This window comes from Carlito syrichta, unplaced genomic scaffold (genome assembly GCF_000164805.1).
Source record: "Carlito syrichta isolate Samal-C Ts95f unplaced genomic scaffold, Tarsius_syrichta-2.0.1 Scaffold131666, whole genome shotgun sequence".
NCBI lineage: Eukaryota > Metazoa > Chordata > Mammalia > Primates > Tarsiidae > Carlito > Carlito syrichta.
The window spans coordinates 113,116-137,759 of NW_007075762.1; the positions used below are offsets into that span (position 1 = coordinate 113,116).

General features: G+C 36.7%; 1 protein-coding gene across 3 annotated transcripts in view; it reads right to left on the reverse strand.

The window, feature by feature from the left end:
- MCMBP (minichromosome maintenance complex binding protein) overlaps positions 1–21,293 on the reverse strand; it is a 28,355-nt gene extending 7,062 nt beyond the window's left edge. The window contains exons 1-11 of one of the 3 annotated variants that reach the window (XM_021708165.1): positions 21,208–21,293; positions 20,427–20,567; positions 20,272–20,313; positions 17,652–17,744; positions 14,917–15,039; positions 12,516–12,667; positions 10,125–10,225; positions 5,874–6,046; positions 5,397–5,520; positions 4,074–4,191; positions 940–1,105 (exon numbers count right to left, since the gene is read on the reverse strand). In XM_021708165.1, the coding sequence (XP_021563840.1) occupies positions 940–1,105; positions 4,074–4,191; positions 5,397–5,520; positions 5,874–6,046; positions 10,125–10,225; positions 12,516–12,667; positions 14,917–15,039; positions 17,652–17,655 (961 nt within the window). In that variant the 5' untranslated portion in view covers positions 17,656–17,744; positions 20,272–20,313; positions 20,427–20,567; positions 21,208–21,293. Of the gene's footprint in view, positions 1–939; positions 1,106–4,073; positions 4,192–5,396; positions 5,521–5,861; positions 6,047–10,124; positions 10,226–12,515; positions 12,668–14,916; positions 15,062–17,642; positions 17,745–20,271; positions 20,314–20,426; positions 20,568–21,207 lie in introns of all 3 variants that reach the window. The other 2 variants (XM_008049306.2, XM_021708164.1) reach the window with 2 other exon arrangements.
- Positions 21,294–24,644: the final 3,351 nt, after the last annotated feature.

Consider the following 24,644-nt stretch of genomic DNA (forward strand, 5'->3'; position numbering starts at 1 on the left):
TATGATGACTTTCTAGGTGGTGTGTGTTTATAGGGCTAAAATAATACAAAGAAGTTAGTGAACAGTTGGTAAATTTTACTGGTTTTATACTCATCTTTGTCTCAAATGTGCCCAGTGTACACATTATTTTTTCTTCTACTTCTACCTCTTAAACTTATCACTATCACAGTGCCCCCTAATTTCTCTTCATTTGAGCACAGACAAAATAATCTGCTTTCTTGTAATTTTATAACGGTTTACATAATTGAGGGCAGTTCAAACTGTCTGATCTATTAAAATTTTTGTTTTTAGAAATTCTTTGAAAAATGTTTTAAAATGTTACAATGATGACTGGGTACAGTGGCTCATGCCTGTAATCCCAGCACTTTGGGAGGTGGAAGGACTGCTTAAGCCCAAGAGTTTGAGACCAGCATGGGCAACATAGGGAGACCATGTCTTTACAAAAACTCAAAAAATTAGCATCGTGATGTGTGCCTGTAGTTCCAGCTACTTGGGAGGTTGAAGATCACCTGAGCCCAGGAGGTGGAGGCTGCGGTGAGCCATGATCATGCCACTGCACTCCAGCCTGGGTAAGAGAGTGAGACTCTGACTCAAAAAAAAAAAAAAAAAAAATTCACAATGAGAGGTAAAAAAAAAAAAAAGTTTTATTAGATCTTTTCTACATTATCTTTTGAGGTAATAGATTATACTAAAGTCAAAGCCTCCTCCCATTTCTGTTTTTAGTTTGTTCTACCGTACTATTTTCAAAATATTATGATAAAACATGGTTGATATTTAAAATATATGCTTTAATCAAATTCATATGCCAAGCCTTTATACCACATATTTGTTAAATGTGAATTTGTGTTTGTTCACAGATATCCTTCCTAGACAATTATGATTAGACCTGGTGTCATCAGAAGGATGTTAGAAGTAGAAGAGAAACATCTGTGCACATACCTGGAGTATCCAGCTGCCCTTGCTCCAGAAGCGTCTCATCAATTACAAGAGAAGTATTGTTGGGCAACTGGAGGAGTCCACTGACTAAGCGGTTGGCTGTGTAGTCTTTGTGGGGAATGAATTTCAAACAGTTCATGTTCTCTATGGTCATCTGTAGACGAAAAGACTGCAAAGAGAAGTTTTAAATGAAGAATGAATGTCTCCTTGTTTTAAAAAAATATGTGTTTATTGTTAAACATTGTGTTTTATATAGAAAAAATGACTGTGTACATTTCTAAGGGAACAGTGATGTGGTTTCTTGAACTCTTAGAAGCAAAAATAGTATCTATATCCTACATTTGAATTTCATTCATTCTATGAGCTGCTTTATTATCAAACGTCTTTATTTAATATACTTGAGGAATAATTTTTATTTTAACAATGAAGCAAATGGTAGATAATTGACATACAAATATCAAATATCCAAAAGCTTAACTTCTTTAAAACACAAGCTAGAAAAATAAAATATGTATTTTATTCATCAAGACAGGAAGAGAAAAGCTGAGTTTAATTTTCCTCTATGTTCTTTGATTAAAATTCCATTCATTTGCCATAGACTTTCTGAACAAATTTTACAGAGAAAAATCAGGGAGCAGAACACACTGAGCTCTCATGACATGCCCCCTAGGCCGCACACACCTCCACATTCAGTCTCACAGAATAAGCATCCCCTAAACCCAAACGCTCCCTCCCTCTCCAGCTCCTAAAGCCCACTGCTCTCAATACCCTCTTCACTCTGCTTCATACTCCAATCCACTCTTCTACCAGGCTAGCCTAAAAAGGGTGTGTGTGTGTGTGTGTTTGTGAGTGATTGGGAGAGAGATTGTCGAGGAAGTAAGACATAGTGTCAAAATTTAGAGAATGGCTAAGTGATTCTGAGAAAATGAGGGAGCAGAGGGGGAAACCACATTATAGATACAAATAAACAGTTCCTAAAGAGGCAGGGCCTGCCAAAAGCAGAAATAGCCACGAGCAGGGTCTAGCCTCAGCTCTGCCACATAAAGCACAGGCAGGTCACTCATACGTAACCTGCTATGAAAACTAAACAAGATATCAGAGAGGCAAGCGTGTTTCAAAAAGGTTCACAGTACTTGCTAGATGTAAGCTTGCTAGATGTAAACACTAGAGTAATATAAAGGAATGAGATGTGGTAAAAAAGAAAACATAAACCCACTGTAAAATGATGGAGAATAAAAAGGAAATATCTTATCATGCTATCACCTTCAGTATGTTCCTCAGATAACCCTTTCACACTTAAAACATGCTGTGGCTTCAGCGACTTTGCATGTTTCCCCCTGCACAGGACAGACACTTTGCAGTAGCCATCTGACTTGCTCCTGCACTTCCATCAAGTATCTCCTCTAAACCATCCTGTCAGCAAGTCCTTCCCTGGCCCCTCCACACACACAGGCAAGTGCACCCTGGCCCACTGTCAGCACACCCTATCCTTCTCCTGGGACTTCACTGTTCTTCAGGGCACTTAAATAATATACCATGTATTAATTTATTTGTTGGCCTTCCACTACAAAAATTTGACCTCTGTGAGGGCAAAGGATCAGTAATTCTCAAATGTGGGACAAGGAACCCCCAAGGAATTGCTAAAACCCTTCTATGGAGTCAATTAGGTCAAAATCATGCATGGGTAAAAGACCTTTTCAATGTGCAAGATAGACTAATGAATTTTACTGCAGCAGAGTATGAAAAGTTCACAGATAAGATTTCAGATTCCACACCTCAACTATCTTGAAGAAAATGCCATGTGGACAGTTTTGGTCTATTATTGAAGAATATCTAGTTATCTGAAAAGGCTACTAAAACAGTCTTTTTGCCAACTACTTTTCCATCTGTGTGAGGCCAATTTTCCTTCATATACTTCTTTCAAAACATATTACGGCTGGGTGCAGAGGCTCACACCTGTCACCCCAGCACTCTGGGAAGCTGAGGTGGGAAAATTGCTTGAGTCCAGGAGTTTGAGACCAGCCTAGGCAACATAGTGATACCTCACTTCTATGGAAAAATAAAAATAAAAAAATTAGCTGGTTGCAGTGGCACGCACCTCTAGTCCCAGCTACTCAGGAGACCGAGGTGGAAGGACTGCCTAAGCCCAGAAGGTAGAGGCAGAAGCAGATATGAGAATCCAGTGGTCTCCTACTAATCAGACATTACATTAAGGAGATTTACAAAAATGCAAAACAATGTCACTTTAATCACTAATTATTTCTGGTTAGGAAAAAGTTTCTCTAAAAATATTTATGTTTACATGTAATCAATTTATTTTTAATGAACTAATATTTTCATATAGTTGTTTTACTTTCTAATGTGATTAATTAATAATGACTATAACCCACATTAAAAAAAAGAAACTCTCATTATTCTCAACAAGTCCTCAATACTTTCCTCAGAGTGTTAGTAAGTATAAGGAGAGTAAGAATTGCTGGTCTGTTCTAGTCTATCGCTGCTTCTTGAGGGCCTGGATGGGTAATAGAACTTAGACATAATCAGTACATTTGGTTCAATGAATGATCTAGTGCAACCTCTTAAATTTCCAAAGAGGTAACTGTATTTTTGGTCACGCAACTAACTAATCAGAATCAACTCCTCTGCTCCCAAGATCTTACCACCACACAAATACTGCATTCCAGTAGTACGTAGTAATATGTATGTAGTATGCCCTGGAAAATAAAGTTAGCTTAACTTTCCAACAGGAATTAAAATTGGGGCAACGGAGATAAAGATCTTTATTGCCTCAGCTAAAGAATTATAGTCCTATACATTTAGTTTATTTAGCTTTAAGATTTTAATGCACAGAAAGGATACCAAATTGCACGAGCAAATTGACATCAAGAGAGAGTATCATTTTAAGGGAGTTACTGCAAAAGTGCTGATACACTTAACAGAAATTTGTGTTAAGGCAATAAAAAAGTGACAGGCTTTGGGAAAAATATATTTTAAATTATATAACTTGGTAGGCCTGTTTCCCCTTAAATGGGAATCTATTAAAATCTCAAAGTTAAATATTTGAGCTGAATGAAAGACAATTAGACAGATTTGTTAAGTGTGCTTAGTTTTATAAAATACATATATATTGATTTTACCGCTGGAACGAGATGTTGAATAATTCGATATAAGTGTTCTGTAAAAGTACTGCTCCGTGGGCAACCACTCAGGTTAACTGTAAATTTTCCTAGTGGAAGAACATCTCTTCTTGTATATCTAGAAAAAAAAGAAATCAATCAGTAAGAAGCTGAAGTAATTTCCCGATTTCTACTGATAAGCAAATAAAGAACAGAAAAATTAGCCCAATATTCTCACTAAAAATAAAGCAGAGTACCCTGACCAGTTATTTTATTTATTAGGGTAACAACAATAAAAATAATAGCCAATACTTACATAAGTGCTAATCAAGTGCCAAAGACTGTTGAGTACGGCAATGGTTTCTCATTTATCCACAAACATGTTGAGGTACGTGCTATACTATTATCTTCATTTTACAGATGAGAAATCTAGCGCATAGAGATTTTAAGTAACATGTTCCCCTAGCCAAGAAGCTAAGATTTGAACCCAGGTGGTTTGGTTCCAGAGACTGTGCTCTCACTCAACTATTATGTGCTACTCTCTCAGATCCCATCTGAGAAAGATAAGATTTATAGCACAAAGATGTTTATTGCAGTGTTATTGATAATGCAGGAAAGCCTAACATTTAGATAAATGGTTACTGTGTGGTACAACTGTATAATGAAACACTGCATAGCCATTACAAAGTACATGAAGAATTATAATGAGAAAATGTTTAGTGCATATTAAATGCTAAAAACAAGATACGGACTTGTGCTTAGAGTATAACTAAGATCTACGTATGTATACATATGTAAATTTTTAAAACTGCACCAGAATGTTAACTGAGATGATCTCTAAGTGGTGAAATTACAGTTGATTTCTATTTTCTTCTTTATGTTCTTGAAACTTGTCAAAGGAGCACATTAGTTTTGAAATTAGAAAAAAAAGAAATCCAGTGCAATGAAAGGATGAGGTGCTAGTGTCATTTTACAAGTTAAGTGTGCACATGATGTACTTTGTTGACTGTTTTTAGAAGTAGTACCTTGGGATGTATAGACAGCATTTAGAATGCAAAAAGAATAAAATAGCTCATTTTACTTATAAGCCAAGCCTTCTAACTGATTTTGGCTCTAAAATTTAAGGGGACATAATCAAAATGCTAAATGTGAAACTGTGAGAAAAGGTGAAAAAAGGAATTTGTTTGTGATTTCATATAACATTTGTTACAGTGAACAAATATAAACCACTTGATGAAGCCTGATAAGCTAAAACACAAAAATTATATCAGAAATCTTCCTACTCTTTTCCCCTTTCCACACACACCAAATTCCCTTAACTCCTGTCAGGAAGACAGAACTTACACTGTAGAGATGAGATGTAATATAAGGTATTCAGCAGCCAAACTATCCCCCAAAAGGGCATGAGTGAGGAACCCAAGCAGCTCTGCTCTGACCGGAGACAATTCAGACATGAAACTTGAGACAACTGGAAGAACAAGGGAGACCAGGTTACAGAGCAGATCCTTGCAAGTTTGTAAGGGTGAACAATAACTACGTGAGCAAAGCACCACAACTCAGTAGACAACTAGTACAGACTTAAGATACTGGTCAGTACCTGATGCAAATCTTAAAAATATGACTTTTAGCCTCATTTCAATAGAGAATTAACCTAAGAGGAAAATGGGGCAAAGAAACAAGAAACAGAGATCACTGAAAAAAGCTTATTCTGACAAATAAGGACCTGACTCGAAATTCCACTATGAGCACGTTACAGGCAGCTCCAGACACACACTGAGGATAAAAATCCCCAGTTCACGAGGCTTTAACACTTAAACTTACAGGTTTTGCTCTCTTCTTTGTTAAGGCAGGCAGGCAATAATGGGTTGATGTGCTGCAACTTCTGGACTAAAATCACATGAATTCTCGGCACTAATGAAGCAGGAGGACTGTGTACTCTCTGCTCTTCGGTTGTGTCTGCACACTCCATTGGATCTAGCAGTGCTGAGGCATCCCTGTGGAGAGACAATAAAGCTTCAATTTAGAGATACATAAATTGCAAAGAAGTAAAAACAATATGTATCTCTGAAGACAAAATTAGAATACTTCCACCTGTACATCTCCTTAAAGAACAGAAAGTGGCTTCTCACTCTAAAATGTTACATCGAGCCGGGCTCAGTGGCTCAGCCTGTAATCCCACGCCTTTGGGAGGCTGAGGTGAGTGGATTGCCTGAGCCCGCGAGTTCGAGACCCGCCTGGGCAGCAATAACTCATCTCTACAATAAATTAAAAAATCAGCTGGGCGTGGTAGCACATGCCTGTAATTCCAGTTACTCGGAAGGCTGAGGCGGAAGGATCGCCGGAGCCCAGCAGGTCGAGGCTGCGGTGGCCGGGAGCGGTCACTGCACTCCAGTCTGGGCAACAGAGTGAGACTCCAACTCAAAAAAAAAAAAATTAAATAAAAAAAAAATAAATAAAATGTTACATCATACAGATTTCAGGCTAGTTAGGTCATATTGTAATATAATGTATTTATTCTGTTCTTTATGAACAGTAAGCCAGGCATGGTTGTTCACACTTGTAATCCCAGCACTTTGGGAGGCCGAGGTGGGAGGAACACCTGAGGCCAGGAGTTCAAGACCAGCCTGGGCAACAGAGCCAGACCCCGTCTATACAAAAAATTTTAAAAATTAGCTAGGAATGTTGATGCATGCCTATAGTCCTAGCTACTCAGGAGGCTGAGGTGGGAGGATAGCTGGTGCCCAAGAGTTAGACGTTATAGAGAACATGCCTCAAACAAACAAAAAAACCAGTAATATTTTTTATTCAGTATGCTATCACTGCAATAAATAAGATATAGACTGTCACTCATTAGGTTATTTCAAAACTCACTCGTTCTTGAACTATCAGCTGGGACACCAAATACTTCACAGCACATCTCAAAAATGGGTTTTTTTTCAAATGTCATTTCGTATCTATTACTCAGTAAGTGGAGAGTTCATTCACCTCCATCTTGCTAATTGTTTTTCCTAAGTTTTATTCTTATCTGATAACACCTTTGAATAGTGAATGAGCAAGGAATGAAAATAAAGTGTAAATTTTTTAGATTTGCTAAATAAATTAGCAGATGACAGATTTATTGTGAGATGACGGAAACGGATGACTAAAATGTTTTCTAGATCTTCAGACTTTATAGATTCTATGGATACCAGAGTAATAAATTCATACTCCTAAATTCCAGTAAGACAAGAATTATAACAACTTTTTCCACTATCATATACACTACACGATAGACAATGTTCAATGTTTTGTACCCACAAATTCACTAAAACCTCACAACCACCTTTATTTACAATGAAGAAACCAAGCCCAAGGTCACAAGTCTAATAAGTCACCAAATCAGGATTCCAAGCCTGGTGTCTGCTTTTAACCTCTACACTAACCTGCCTCAATAAGGAAGTGACTAGGGCAGCAAATTATCATAACCAGAAACTGCCTACTTTATATACTATTATTAACACATTGTTACATAATTTTATTTAAAATAGTATAAAATTTTTGTTTTGTATTATATTTTAGTGTAAACACTGTTCAATTCTTCCTACACAGAAACCAAGGTGAATATCCAATATTTAACAAGAGGACTCTAATGTAGAGGAGGAACATCAATCTCTTCCTTTGGTGACCTCAAAACAAAACCAAAACGAATGGGGAACATCTGGATTTCCAAGGTATCCTGTTTAGTGAAAAAAATTTAAAAGTGTAAAAAAGTATATATACTATGCCATCTTTTATAAAAGAAAAAAGTAGAAATAAAATATCTACTTATTTATCTACTCATTTTTGCAAACAATAACTATAGGAAGGAGAAATCAGAAACTGAGAAAGGTTCCCTGAAGAGGCTAGGTGGACAGAGGTAGGAATGAGGACAGCAGTGAATGACCCCTGAGTAGTTTTTTGTACAGTTTTGATTTGTCAACAATGTTTATGTTTTCTATACTTAAAAAAAATCAAAACAATAAGGAAGAAGGAAAAAAACTCTGAATGAAACAAAATCAGAAATAAACCAACCTACATAAAATAAATAATAGAATCACAATGAAAGGGGAGAAATGCTGCCTGAATAACTGGAACACAGTACTCTGACCATCTAGCCTCATTCTAAAATGAAAATGAAAGGGAAATAAACATTGAACTCTAGTTACCAGGTCTGTGTTTTATAATGGCATGGGTTACCAACTATGAAATTTCTTCTGTGTAATGCAGAAATGAGTAAATGATAATAAGACTGTGGATAATGGGAGTCAAGTTTCTGTTAGAAAAGGGAGTTACAAATATGGAAGGGAGAACAACTAGAATGAAACTTGTGAAGATGAACTAGAATCAGAAATATAGTATAAACTCATCGTTTTTCATAGACAATGTAAAAAGACAGGTATATGTGAGACTATATGTATGCATGTAAATACGTATAAATATACATGTATATATAGGGGGTATGCCTCTTAGATCCATCTGCTAAGATTCTAGAAGCAAATCTAACCCAGTACCAATGAGCACGCTAGCACTCAGATCTTAATTTTTTTAATTGTAATTTTTTTAAGACTACCAAAGGGAAGCAGCGGGAGTAGAGGAGGAACAAATAAATCTGTAACTGGATGTGACCAATTAGTTGTAAATAATACTACACTCTGATCAGTCGGGATTTTCATTTTTAGATACAATTCCTTACCAAAAGAAACTGGTGCTCCTTGAAAAAAATGGCTGATACATAAGCTAGAACATGGGAAGTATAAGATAAGGCTGGAACAGCGTAATGTGGCAGAAAATAAATGCTAAAAAATGATAATGTCATCTCAAAAAAGGAACCCAGAGGTACCTAAGGTACTTAAAGTGGCTCCTTCTGGACAAATCTGGAAAAATTTGTCTCAAAATAAATAATATTAGCACTGAATAAAATAAGACTCTATCAGTCCATACTGATAGAAATAAATTACTTGAATAAATAGAAATCTCTTATATTAGAATTTCAATAAATAAATGTAGACAGGATGATGAGTTAGTGAATTGCCAATATAGTAATAATTGATTCAAGCAAGAATAACGAATGGGTGTTAAAATACGTCAGTGAAAGTTTAATGAGAAGCTGGGTAGTTACATAACCTCCAAGTATCTTCCTTCAAATTAATTGTCAATTACAAAGTGAAGAACAGTAACTCTATAGAAGAGACACCTGGTATGCACTACCTTAACCAGGTGATCAAAATTAACATCACTGCTAAGGGGATAAACTGACATCACATGCCTCCTGCTATAAACTTCTGAGGATACATCATTTCTGTGGTAATCCTGCCAGAAATCTATAACCTCAATCTAATTACAAAGAAACATTAGACACTGATGACACTGAGAGACAGTCTACAAAGTAACTGGTTTATACTCTTCAAGAAAAGTGTCAAGGCTCTCTGCTCTCTACTATGTAAGAAGATGGTCATCTGCAACCTACAAAATGTCTCTCACTAGACATCAGATCTGCTTGATCTTGGACTTCCTAGCCTCTAAAACCGTGAAGCATAAATTCCTGTTGTTTAAGCCAAAAAAAAGAAAGTGTCAAGGCCACAAAAGACAAAGAAGGGCTGAGGACTGTTTGAGATTAACACAATGAGTGATCCTATGATTTCTGGATTGGGGCAGGGGTAAAATGTGTAAAAAAAAAAAAAAAATGTAATTGAGACAATTAGTGAAATTAAATGTGAACTGTGGATTTGTATATTGTGGCAAATTTCTTAATTCTGACACCTGCACTCTGATTATTTCTGATTCTATATGAGAAAGTCATTGTTCTTAGGAAATACAGACTCAAGTATTTAGAGGTAAAAGGGTTTGATGTCTACAACATGCTTTCAAGTGTTTCAGAAAAACGTGTGCAGAGAGAGCACAAGTAAATGACAAAGCACATGGGGTGTAAGTGCTGATAACTGGTAAATCTGGGTAAAGGAAGGGGGAGTTCTTTATAACTACGCTGTAACTTTTCTGAAAATCTGAAATTATATCAACATAAAAAGTGACCGAAAAAAGAAGAAATAGACTCACCTTTCATCATTATTCAGTATACTTAACACAGGATCCACAGATAGTATGCCATATAGCTCAAGAATGTCATTTACTTTGAAACAATCCCAATCTTCATAGACCTAACAAGAGACATGTCGTGAGGACTAACTGAAACAGAAAAGTCTAAGGTATTAGTCTTAAAGCAATAATAATAAGTAACATTATCTTAGAATTTGAGATCAGAAAACAGACCTTAAAATAGCTCCTTTATTTTATAAATTGAGACCAAGGTAAGGTACTTGTCTAAAGTCATTCTGCTAAATAGCAAATAAGTTAAAAACGAAAACACAGGACTTCTGACTCCCAGGTCAATGTCTATTTTCAATATACCACACTACTTCAAAGAAAAGGCTTTTCCTAAAGGCTGATAGTCAATTAAAACTAGAAATCTGCATTTTCTCAAAACCTATTAACCACACTAAGGAAAAAATTAAAACAAAAACAAGAATAATTTTGGGCTTATTCATAAACTATACAACATTAGAAGGACTAACATAAAACTCAGAATGACTAGATTATTCACAATAAAAAAAAACTTTCAAATTGTCTGTCATGGTGAACTTTAGTAACTATTATAGTGTCAAGGCTACTTACTAGTGAGACTTGATAGAAGCATGGCAGGGGAAAAAGTGGTGATTCGTGCCCTTGTGCTATATAACAGGGGTGTCATTTAAGTTAAATCCACAAATAATAAGAAAACAAATTCCCAATGATCAATTTCAAACCTTATATCTCTTGCTAACTTATCATGATAATACCCGTGTTGTGTGGAAAATTAAAAAAGAACAAAAACCAGAATAAGAAGGACAAATTATTAAGTTTTTATTTCTTCTATCTTATTTTAAATACAAGTGAGAAATGAGCTATGCTAAGAGAAAAAAGAAGGCAAAAATGAGAAGACTATTAAGAAGTTAGAAATGATACAAGAAGGAGGTCGAGTGCTGTGGCTCATGCCTGTAATCCCAGCACTTTTGGAGGCCAAGAATGGAGGATCACTTCAGGCCAGGAATTCAAGACCAACCTGGGTGACATAGCAAGATCTTATCTCTAAAAGCAATATAAAAAATTCACTGAGCGTGGTGAAGTGCATTTATAGTCCTAGCTACTCAGGAGTCTGAGGCAGGAGGATTCTTGAGCCCAGGAGTTCAAGATTATAGTAAGAAATGTGCTGCTCCAATCTGGGAAACAGAGCAAAACACTGTCTCAAAGAAAAAAAGAAAGAAAGAAAGAAAAAGAACACAAGAAAGAGAAATAATACAGGAAATAGACATAAATTTAAAAATTGTTACACTTCTGCATTAGAAATATTCTTTAAGAATGCTGTGGTAGTCTCTCTCAAGAAGAATTGCTTATAAGCAGGTAAACAAACAAAATTTAAAAATAAAGAATGTTGACGAGCACGGTGGCTCATGCCTATAATCCCAGCACTTTGGGAGATGGAGGCGAGAGGACTGCCTGAGTCCAGGGGTTTGAGACCAGCCTGGGCAACTTGGCGAGACCTCAACTCTATAATAAATCAGAAAATTAGCCAGGTGTGGTGGTGCAGGCCTGTGGTTCCAGCTATATGGAAGGCTGAGATGGAAGGATCACCTGAGCCCAGCAGGTCAAGGCACAGGTGGCTGTGGGCATGCCACTGCACTCCAGTCTGGGTGACAGAGTGAGACTCCTACTCAAAAAAAGGTCCCCCAAAGATGTCTGCCATCTAATCCCTGGAACTTGTGAATATGTTACCTTATATGCAAAACAAACTTCTGAGTGTGATTACATTAAGGGCCCTGAGGTGAGGAGATCATCCTGGCTTATCTGGCTGAGCCCTGTGTAATCATACAGGTCCTTAAAATTGGGGAACCTTTCCTAGCTGGAATCAGATGAGATGTGACCATTAAAAAAAAAAATGGTCAGACAGATGCAATGTTGCTGGCTTTGTATATGGAAAGGGCCACAAGCCATGGAATGCAGGCAGCCTTTAGAAACTAGAGAAGGCTATAAAAGAAAAAATGAAACAGAAAAAAGAAAAAAATAAATAAACTAGAGAATGTTAAAAAAAAAAACCTCAAAAAAGAAAAACAAAAGAAGACAAAGAACAAAAAAAACCAAAAATGAAACAAACAAAAAACCAAAACCAAATTCTCCCCTACAGGCTCAAGAAAGGAATGTAGCCCTGCCAGCACTTTGATTTTACCCCAGTGAAAGACACATTGGACTTCTGACCTAAAGCCTATAACATAATAGATTTTTGTTGCTTTAGGCTAAGTTTGTAGTAATTTGCTATAGTAGCAAAAGAAAACTAATACAAATGCTAGCAATTTTCCATTTTAACTTCTGAGAACATAACCTATCGATGTCAGATCTAGTGAAAGGTTTTATTACCTTCACAAGGCATGCAGGTCCCTTCTCTCCTGGCAATGGAAAATTCAGATCAAAAGGAGAAGAGAGGTTCAGGGAGTTCAGCTGTTGTCCAGCAGAAGCTTCAGTTTCTAAACGTTTTGGCTCTCCACACCATTGAAGACCACCAACACTCCCTAAATTCAAAGGATAGTATTGCACTTAGTCATTTCTAAGGCCTCCTAGAGAAAAAGAACATTCCATAAGTGCCTTTCAAGTTTGATATAAATGATGCTTCTGAGCTTTCAAAATTCAAGTTGTTACAGTTTTTAAGAAAATAGCACATATTAACAAAATTCTTTATTAGACTTTTAAGAGAAGAAAGATAAATATGAAGATCCAAAAATTTAATTTTTTTCCTGCTATAAAATAGCTACAAATTTCTCCCATCAAATCTTGTATAACTTTCAAAAGTTAATATTCAATATGGTTACAGTGACATCTTTGACCTAAGGGGGAAAAAATACCTTGGTAGAACATATTTTTTTCCACTAATTAAGTAAAACAAAATCATATGGCAATAAATGCATTTACCAAATATTTATTAACATTCACTATGTACCAGAAATCAGACAGCTGTTGGGAATATACAGATCATTAAAAGATCGTCCCTACTCCTAAAGTAGTTACAATTTAGGGCTGATAACTAATTAGAATCAAAATACAGCCTGGGCTGGGAGCGGTGGCTCACGTCTATAACCCCAGCACTTTGGGAGGCCGAGGTGAGAGAATTGCCTGAGCCCACAGGTTTGAAACCAGCCTGGGCAACTCGGTGAGACCTCTACAATCAACCAAAAAATTACCCAGACATGGTAGTGTGCATCTATAGTTATGGTTACTTGGAAAGCTGAGGTGGAAGGATCTCCTGAACCTGGAAGGTCAAGACTGCAGTGGTGACCATGAGCTTGCCACTGCACTCCAGCCTGGGCGACAGAGTGAGACTCTGACTCAAAAAAAAAAAAACAAACCTATATCTATATATCTACAAAACAAATACATACATTAAAAAAAAAGAAAGTGGTACCAACTGCTTAAGTGATGAGAGAAAGAGAAAAATCACCATATTTCCTGAACTTGAATATATCACTCGGTTAGGATACAACCTTAATTTTAATAAACTTTGTGAGCAGGTGGGAAAAAAAGACTACTACCCATATTTGCATATATTCACTGTAAAGCATTCCAATTTTACAAACATTAAGATATGTCTTAGTATTAAAGAAATTCAGTAATATGAGTTTATAAATTAGGAAAATATATGGTTAAGTGAGATTCATTAGTAAATCTTTTTTTTAAATGCTGATTGTTAAATTTGCTTTCTCAACCCAATCTTGCAGATAATAAATGACCAGACTGATTTGTTTTACCTCCTTTTCCTTTAACATTCTTTCTGATTAAAAGTACTAAAGGGAAGTGACTAGCACATAAATAGACAAACTTATCTACCTGCCATAACAAAGAAAGTCACTGCTTATAAAAGCTGTGATTGAAATCAATGATATACATCGATTCTAAAACTTTATCATGCTCTTAGATATTTCAAATTTCCATCTGTTTTAAACTGAAGTAGTTGTAGTTCTTTTTAAAATATGTTTTAAAAAATAAACCATTACAAATTCATCTAGTACATCACAACGCCATGTTTTTCCTTTGATATTTTTAGTCCTACAAAATTAAAGTTTCACTGTTCCAAAAAGAAAACAAGAAAGGATATTTTCAGATATAAATAAGTAATTTTTAGGGTAAAGTACCATGCTTTCATATATGAGTTGGAAAAAAATAAATACGAAGAAAGATAAAAAAGACCCTTTCCTGCTCACCATGTGAGAATCTAAAAACATACTTTAGAGCAGCCATTTCACACTAAGTGATGCCTAACTGCTCAGTTATGAAGCACAGCCTGACCAGAGTATCTTTAAAATTCTCAAAACCAGGCCATGCACGGTGGTTCAAGCCTGTAATCCTAGCACTTTGGAAGGCCAAGGCGAGAGGATTGCCTGAGCCCAGGGGTTCGAGAAACAGCCTAGGCAACTTGGCAAGACTGCGTCTCTACAATAAATCAAAAAATTAGCCAGGCATGGTGTCGTGTGCCTGTAGTTCCAGTTACTTGTAAGGTTGAGGCAGAAGGATCACCTGAGCCAAGCAGGTCGCGGCTGTGCTGGCCATGAGCATGCTATTGCACTCCAGCCTGGGTGAAAGAGTGAGACTCCAACTCAGAAAAAAAAAAAAAAAATCTCAAAACCGTCTATAGTTCTGAGAAACTTGAAAGTAAGGCTGCTACATCATTTTCAGCTCTTAAATGTTGACCTATATTGCGTAACAATTCTGAAAACAAATCTACTGTAAGAAAGCAGAAATCTACAGGAAGTCTGTTGGCACACACTACCTGCTTGTCTGGCACCTGCATATTGGTCCTTCTGTTTATTGGGCTGTAGGTCCATATCTTCATCATCTTCATAACTCCTTTTGTGACGACTGGGAGTATAGGATGTTGAAGGACTGACTCGAGCTTGGTTTGCATTAACATAGGCGTTAAATGAAAGGTTAAGAAAAGACTACCATGAACTGAGGAATATCCTAAATGTTATGCTAATTATGACTTACAAAAGTTTGGCAATTCAGTTACAATGGAAATGTATTTTTAAAAGGGGGCTAGACTTCCAGTTTGGATCATGAGAGTAACAGGTATCAACCATATGCCTCTATCCTTACTGTAAACAGCTATATAACTGGACAAGATATGTAAAGCAACTGTTTTCAGTCACTGGACAACAGCAAGCATGAGGCTATGATCCTTGAATGAGGAGAAACACACCTGGTAAACTCTATATTCTCCAACTCTCTGGGAGACAGTTTTCAAACTGCAACAAAGAGAAGTGGAGGCTCTGCTCTGCTCTTGCAAGCTCTAAAATAGAGCATGTCGGTTCAGGCTATTGTAGCAAGTGGAATTTTTTAAAAAGTACTAAAGAGGAAGCAGCTGCCCTTAGAGAAAGACCCAGAAAACTGGGTAGGCTCTGTTTGGTCTTTGACCAAATAATAATCTGTGGATATACAAGTCAAGATTCCTTGAGGCCTAGGAGAGAACAGCCTCTGGTTGGCCAAGAGTTAAATGGAGACTCTGGAAGGGGCACAGTACAAGAACTGGACTACGTTGACCATCCCAGGCATTTACATGAGACACAGAGAGACCACACCTCATTAATAAGGACCATGTCCTATGCAGCAAAGGTTGCTCTACACCAACCTTATCAAATCCTAAAACCCAACCTTGACAAGAGCCGACTGGGCCAATAAAATATCTGATTGTCAGAACAAAATGCAACATTCTTGAAAAGAAGACAAAAAACTAAGCTCTCTACAATGTTGAATATCAGTATAAAATAAAGTATTATTAGTTAAGTGGAGAAGCATGTATCTATGATCTATAATAAAGGTTAAAATCAGACAATAGAAGCAAAACCAGAGATGACCTGGATAACGGAATTAGCAGACAAGGACATTAAAACACAACTATCAAATTTACAATTTTAAAAGAAAAGATAGATATAGTAAGTCAACATTTGAGAAATAATAGAAGAGAAATGAAAACAATGAAAAAACAAGATGAAAAATCTAGAACTGGGCTGGACATGGTGGCTTAAACCTGAAACTCCAGCATTTTGGAAGGCTCAGGCAGGAGAATCACTTTAGGACAGAAGTTCAAGACCAGACTGGGCAACACAGCAAGACCAGGCATAGTGGTGTGTGCCTGTAGTTCTTGTTACTCAGGAGGCTGAGACAGGATGATCTCTTGAGCCCAGGACTTCAAGGTTGCAGTAATCTGTGATCATACCACTACACTCTAGCAGCCTGGGTGACAGAGTGAGACTCAGACTCAAAAAAAAAAAAAAAGTCAAATTAGTAATTTAAAATCTCACAAAGAAATGCCAGGCTCAAAATTGGAAATAACCAAAATGCTCATCAATGAGAGACTGTATAAATAAGTAACACTCAGCAATAAAAAGGAATGAAGTACTGATATATAATACATGGGATGACTCTCAAATGCATAATGTTAAAATAAGTCAAACACAAAAAGACTATATACTGTATGTTTCCATTTATATGATAGTCAAGAACAGGTCAAACTAAACTATGGTGTAAGAATTCACGACAATGATTGCAGGGGAGGAAGTGAAAAAAGGCAGAAGGGAATTTTTCAGTACAAGCTCTTTTCTTTGACTGGAGTATAAATGTTATGGGCATTTATCACATCACTGAAGTGTATCTTTAACATCTGTGCTCTGGGTGGCCAGTTAGCTTGGTTGGTTAGAGCACGGTGATAATAAAATCTATGCATTTCAGTGTATGTGAGCAATGCTTTAAAAATTTTCTACCTTAAATAAATAAATAAAAATGAGACAAATGTTTCCACAATCTCCTCCCAAAAGAACCAACATGCTGTTTTCCTTTAAGAAAATCAGAATGGCCGGGGGCAGTGGCTCATGCTTGTAATCCCAGCACTTTGGGAGGCAGAGGCGAGAGGATTGCCTGAGTTCAGGAGTTTGAGACCAGCCTGGGAAACTTGGCAAGACCTCATCTCTACAATAAATCAAAAAACTAGCCTGGCATGGTGGCACATGACTGTAGTTCCAGCTACTTGGAAGGCTGAGGTAGAAGGATCACCTGAGCCCAGCAGGTTGAGGCTGCGGTGGCCGTGAGCATGCCACTACACTCTAGCCTGGGCGACAGAATGAGACGCCAACGCCCCAAAAAAGAAAATTAGAATGAATTCTAATTTGAAACTTTAAAAATTTTTTTACTTAGTTATCATGATGCTCTCTCTTTTTGGTACCTTTAAATCTACCTCTATCTTTTAAACAGTATTTCACTACAGTAATAAGCCACAACTTTAGCATTAAGTTGTTTTACAGGTTTTCCTGTTTAGGACAAATAAAACACATTTTATTAAAATGAAGCCAGGTTTTGTAAATAAAGAATTGTTTTTCCAGCTAACTTCACTGGGGTAAACAGACTAAGTTTTTAGAAACTTGGAGTCTGCGTTGTGGTCTTTTTAGTTAAAAAATTAATTAGGAACTATTCAACCCATAAGAAGACTCAGGTAAAGGATATTTCTTTTACCCATGTAGATTCCCCAGGCACTGGAACACAATAGAAAGTCTGTCTTTCCAAAGTGGTAGTTCGTGGTGAGTTTAAATCAAGTTCCTGTTGAGGCTGTAATGTATACAAAATGTATTTTAAAAAATTTACTAAGAAAAAACAAAAAACTGTAATCAGTAATTGCATTTTCATATTATTTATAACACTACTATAAACACTTTATATTAAAAGTTAATTTAAAGTCAGGCACGGTGGCTCAAGCCTGTAATCCCAGCACTTTGGGAGGCCAAGGCGAGACGACTGCCTGAGCCCGCGGGATTGAGACCAGCCTGGGCAACATGGTGAGACCTCATCTCTACAATAAAAATCAAAAAATTAGCTGGGCATGGTAGCGCACTCCTGTAGTTCTGGCTACTTAGAAGGCTGAGACAGAAGGATTGCCAGAGCCCAGCAGGTTGATGCTAGGATGGATGGCTTTGAGCATGCCACTGCACTCCAGCCTGGGCGACGGAGTGAGACAACTCAAAAAAAAAAGTTAATTTCAGGTCGAGTGTGGTGGCTCATGTTAAATCCTAGCACTCTGGGAAGCCAAGGCAGAAGGACTGCTTGAGCCTAGGAGTTTGAGACCAGCCTAGGCAACATAGCAACACCTTGTCTCTACAAAAAAATCAAAACTAGTCAGTTGTGGTGGCACACACCTGTAGTCTCAGCTACTCAGGAGGCTGAGGCTGCAGTGAACCATGACCATGCCATTGCACTCCAGCCTGGGTGACAGAGTAAAACCTCAGCTAAAAGAATAAAATGAAAGAAAATAAAAATAAAATAAAGCTAAATAGCAAGCAACTAATTCTAAGATATTATTTTAAAAAAAAATTTTTATTTTATGTTTAGAGATGGGGGTCTTGATATGTTGCCCAGGGTGGTCTTGAACTCCTGGCCTCAGGTGAACCACCCACCTTGGCTTCCCAAAGTGCTGGCATTACAGGCATGAGTCACTACACCTAGCCCCAAGCTATCACTTTTTTTTTTTTAAAGAAAACGAATATAAAATAATATCAAATGCAATAATCAAAATACTACCTCCCTCATATCCATAAAAGTGGGAACTCTGTGGAGTTACTTATGTTCTGGGTCTAGTTCTGTTTTGTGGATCCAACATCTTAGTTTTCTCAGGTTATCTAGGGCTTTTTACATTCTAACTCCTGCTTACTCAAACCTCAAGAAACTGATTTATCACACTCTAACAGTAGCCTGTTAATTCACAGCAAAAGTTGTTCCTGACTGCAGTACTCCAGTTCAGTGGGTAGATCAGGACAGAAGAACTGCCCTAATGTGGAAGGCTACTGCAAAGATTATATTTGATAAAAATGTAGCATCTGACAATTATTATTATTATTATTATTTTTTAGTTGGAGTCTCACTCGGTCGCCCAGACTGGAGTGCAGTGGCCGCTCCCGGCCACCGCAGCCTCGACCTGCTGGGCTCCGGCGATCCTTCCGCCTCAGCCTTCCAAGTAGCCGGAATTACAGGCATGCGCTACCACGCCCGGCTGATTTTTTAATTTATTGTAGAGATGAGGTCTCGCTGCCCCGGCAGGTCTCGAACCCATGGGCTCAGGCAATCCACTCACCTCAGCCTCCCAAAGGCACGGGATTACAGGCTGAGCCACCGAGCCCGGCTGCGTCTGACAATTATTTAGAGTAATGAACTCATTTGTAGATAGATTTGTGTCATCTTATACATAATGAACTTCAGGTCTCTCAATGTCTTTTTTCTTTCAGAGTGTTTCCATAAGATAAATATTATGCTAAGTCTAATAGATCATCTTTATTAATGTTTACCATATCCCTTGTTAAGGAGCCCTAACATATCAGGCTAATATAGTAATACACAATGTTTTCTAGTATTCAATAATGCAACACAACTAAGTTATCTTAGCATCAGAAAATGAGCCAATAAAATAGGTGAGACTGTCAATCTGTGATATTACCAAAGGCTTAAGAGAGGATTTTTATATAATTGCATATTGCTAAAGAGTCATACAAAAAAGCCCCATTCCAGGAAAAGGGGACCTTGGGCCTGGAAATAAAGAAGCAAACAAAATTTCCTAGCTTGTATGGGTTAGGCTTAGACTTGATATCTCTTGGGTCCTTTCTATCTCTTAGGGTTTTCTAAGTATATTTGAAATACAGAATATGCCTTTACTAGGGAGTTACATCTGACTTTTAATCTCATCTCAGAGCTATCTAGTAATGACTATTTCGTTAAATTCCTGTATTATAGGCTGCCTCTGACAGCTTTCTATGAAAGCGATAGTGGAATTACCATGGGCTTTATCTTTGGAAGAATTAAAAAGAACATAATTTGTAATCTAGGGTATTGTTTATTACAGATATTGTATACAGATATTGGAAAAAGGAATTAATTTTGTCATTAACAATATTCCCTTTTCTAAAAGATCTTTAGAAAGTCCAAAAAAAATCACATCAGAAAAACTCTTAAATAAAGCCAAATAAAGAAAACACTTCACATGATTTCTTAGAACTTAAATACACACAAGATAGACAAATGTTAAGATCAAGCAAACAAATTGTTTAGAAAAAATATTTTAAATGTTCTTATATATCTTAAAGATACATACCCCACACTCTGCAACATCTCTATATTTTCCAAAATGAAGAACCTATGGCCCAAAACAGGATAACAATATTATATCAATATATCAGATTCAAAACTACCATAAATAACACAAGAACACAATTAATACCACAAATTCATTAAAAAAGCAATACATACACGTGCTTTTGTGTTTTGGTTAACCGTTTCATAAACTCCCATGTAAAACTCAGGGTCAAACATATCCTGAATCATGCAACGAAATTTCACAAAACTGTTAGGTTTCAAATAATGAAGAGGAACTTCATTCAGTGACGGTACCTTAAAGGAAAAAAAAAAAAAAAAAAAAAAATCAAGCTAAGTCAGTCAAATATCTTGTCTATAAGACATCAAGCATATATACAAAGACTTTATATCCAGACACCAAGTGTTGCATGCACACCACCCCCTCCAATCCCCATCAGGGAGCCAACTGATCTCAATGGTCAACATAGTAAAGCTGTTCTTATAAGTTTGTAAGATAACATTTAACCATAAAAGAATATTTTTCCTTTACTAAATACAATATTTGATCCTAGGCTAGGTCCTGTACTGAAGAGGAACAATGCTGAAAAATTTAATATATGCCAAAAGGCATTTACATTATTGAGTGCTTCCTAATTAAAATTAATACATGTCAATTCTTTTAAAATGAAGGCAATAAAACAAAGGCAATTGAAACTCTTGCAACTAAAGATTTACCTTAGGAATAACATAGTTAGTTACTGCCACCTAGAGGCACAATGTAGATTTTAATGCTGGAACTTAAGTTGCAAAAGAAATAAAAAACTTCAACACAAGTGCACTTAGAGCAAAAGTACATATTAATTTATATATTTTTAAATTACATGAGGGTTACTACTCTACGGAGAAAAAATGTAGTATGCCCAACCCTCTCCCTCCAAAATAGCAGCAAGCTTACCCACTTAGGAGCATTATTTTCCTTCAGCTTTTCCTTAAAATATTCAATTACTTTCTTCTCCCAGTCAGGATTAACTCCATTTTGGGCTGAAAGAGAAATATACTATTCAAAACGAATATACATTCAATATATAGTAATAGACTATGACCAGGTGAGTCACACATTAGTTTAGCCAGTTGAAACCAAACTAAAATTTGCTACTGTAATAGAATGAGTTTTAGATAAAATGACAAATTTTAGACTTCAGTGCATCTGAAGCACGACTCAAGACATGTTCAAGATGCTGCCCAATGTGGGGTGGGGAGAGAATTACAGATCAGAGGATGCTGACCTCCTTGTACGCTCTTGGAGCTAACAACCAAGCTGAGAACATCCGTAGAATGAGACACAAGGTTAGCTAGACTAAGTAGCATATAAGCTACTATCTGAGGAACACTCTTTTAAAAAAAAAATTTGTATGCACATGCATGTTTATTGCAGTGCTATTCACAATAGCTAAAACATGAAACCAACAGTGCTGCCCATTGAAACTGGACTGGATAAAAAAAAAAAGGTGATACATATACACAATGGAATATTAGGCAACTGTAAAGAAGGTCAAACATATGGCTTTGCAGCAACTTGGATTGATTTAGAGTCTATCATACTCAGCAACCTATCACAGAAACAAAGAACTGAGTACCATATGCTCTCAGTCATAAGCGAACTGTGAACATTTACCTTAATAATTTAAGAAAGGGATTGGCAGCAATGGGATACTGCTGGGAGGGGGGAGGCAGCGGGGGAATACAACATCAGTAAGGGTACCTGATCTCAAACCAGGTGAAGTGGGGACCAAAGAGAGGCCCAAACTTTACCTGTATGATGACCACTTGTATACCTAATCTTGAATACCCCACATCTTTAAAATAAAATAAAAAAAATCATTTGTATGTAGTTTTTAAATCTTTACAATTATCCTGAAATGAAAGGCAGAGGGTACTTGTTTTTAACTGTTTTGGGGGAAATAATTCCAAACTTTCAAAAAAAGTTGCAGAGAACACCTGAATCCTTGCCCCATTTGCTTATCATTTTGCTCGCTCGTATATATATATTTTATATATATCTCATATATATTTTTCTGATCCACTTAACTTGCACTATCATATATTTTACCTCTAAATATTTCAGTGTTTCTCCTAAGGAGATTGATTATCTTATATTACCATAATACTGTTATCAAAACTTCAGGAAGTTCAAAATTGACACAATACTTTTTATCTAAAATACCATCTATATTCTAATTTGTCACATCACCAGCATTTTTCCTCTTCAGTACAGGACCTGACCTAGGATCATATGCAGTATTTAGCTATCATATCTCTTTAATCTCCTTTAATCTGGAATAGTTCCTCAATCTTTATCTTTTATGACATTGCTATTTAAGAACAATACAGGCCCTTTTCAAAAAACAGAATACCTCTTATTTGGATTTGTCTGTTTCCTTATTATCAGATTCCAGACAAGTATGACCAATCAGACTGCTGTATAAGTTGTGTCCTTCTAAAGGTATGATAGCTGGAGAGATATGATGTTCATCTTCCCTCCATTGGTGATGTTAATTTTGATCACCCAAAGTGATAGCCAATTTCTCCAATGTATTTTTACTATTTATCCCTTACAACTAATAAGCAATTTGCAGGAGGCACTTATAGGAATTGGCCAAAACCGAAGAGTAGGTTACTGATGAAACACAGATTTGTGTGAACTAAAATCGCCAAACCACACATCTGGCCAGTCCTTCCACTATTTATATTTATCACAGGTGCTATGGAGATGTGGCATAAAAAAATCTTATTTATACTTGTTACGGAGCTGATTCTGTTAAAAATGCTCATAAAATCCTGCTAATACCGTTTTTTTTTTTTAGCAGAGCGTCCAAACACTTATCTGAACAAAAGCCAGTTCTAGAAAAGTGAGGATGGTGACTCCTCAGGTGATTTTGATGCACAAGAGTTAAACAGAGTAAACTGGTCCTCAAAGCTGGTTCCCCAACCCATCATTAGCATCACCCGAGTGCTGGTTAGAATTATAAATTATTGGGCCCATCCCCAAACTTCAAAATTGGAAACTCTCAGTGTGAGGCCTAGCAATTCATCTTTTCAAAAGCTCTCTAGGTGACCCTAATACATGCTAAAGTTTAAGAATCACTGCTCTACTAGATACATATCATCAAACTGGGGTGGGGGGAGAAGTGGGTATTTTTGCATATAGTCAAAATGGATGTGTAAAAAAAAGACTTATACTCAGCCAGGACTGCCACAGCAACAAGACCATTCTGACTGTACTTGTGTAAGAAACATGAGCACGCCACATAACAGGTGATGAAGCTATATTAAGCAGTGATTGGGGAACATGTATATACATGTATACAAATACAATTTTCTTAAGTAAAGTCCAGTTTATAAATATCTGGCCTCCAGAACTGTGGATAATAAATTTATGTTGTTTTAAGCCACTGAGTTTGTAGTAATTTGTTAAAGGAGAACTAGGAAACGAAGAGTGGTTTCTGAGGAACTGGCCCATTTCATCAAAGTTGTTGAATTTATATCTTTAGAGTTATCTGTATTACCTTTTTTTAATGCCTGTGCAGTCTATAGTGGTATGATTTCTTTCATTCATGAGACTGGTAATTTGTCTTTTTTTTTTTCTTTGTAGTCTGGCTAGAGGTTTATCCATTTTATCGATTTTTTTTTAAACTTTTGGTTTCTGCCAGATATGGTACCTATAATCCCAGCACTTTGGGAGGCAGAGCTACAGGATTGCCTGAGCCCATGGGTTTGAGACCATCCTGGACAACATGGTGAGACCTCTTCTTTACAATTAATCAAAAAAATAGCTGCACGTGGTGGTGCATGCCTGTGGTTCCAGTTATTTGGAAGGCCGAGGCGGAAGGATGAAGTCCAGTGGATCAAGACTGCAGTGGTCATGAGTGTGGCTGCCACTGCACTCCAGGCTGGGCGACAGAGTGACATAATAACTCAAAAAATAAATAAAGAAAGAACTTTGAGTTTCACTGATTTTTTTTCTTTTTCTTCTGTTTTCAATCTAATATCTGCTCTATCTTTATTATTTCCTTTCTTCTGTTTAACTTGGGTTTATCCTGCTTTTCATTTATAGTTTCATAGGTAGCTCATGCTACTGCACTTCTAATTCCTTTAGAGAGGAATTTTTAAGGATAATAAAATACTCTTCAGATGAATGACAACAGAATTAATACAGGTTACAACTAAAGTGGTGTTTAGAGGGAAAGTTACAGAATTTATCAAATACCAAGAAAGAATAGAAATAGATGAGCTTATTAATATTCAACCTAAGAAGTCTAAAAAAGTACAACAGTAAGCCCAAAGAATAAGAAAGGAAATAAACTAAGGGCAGACAACAATGAAATAGAAAAC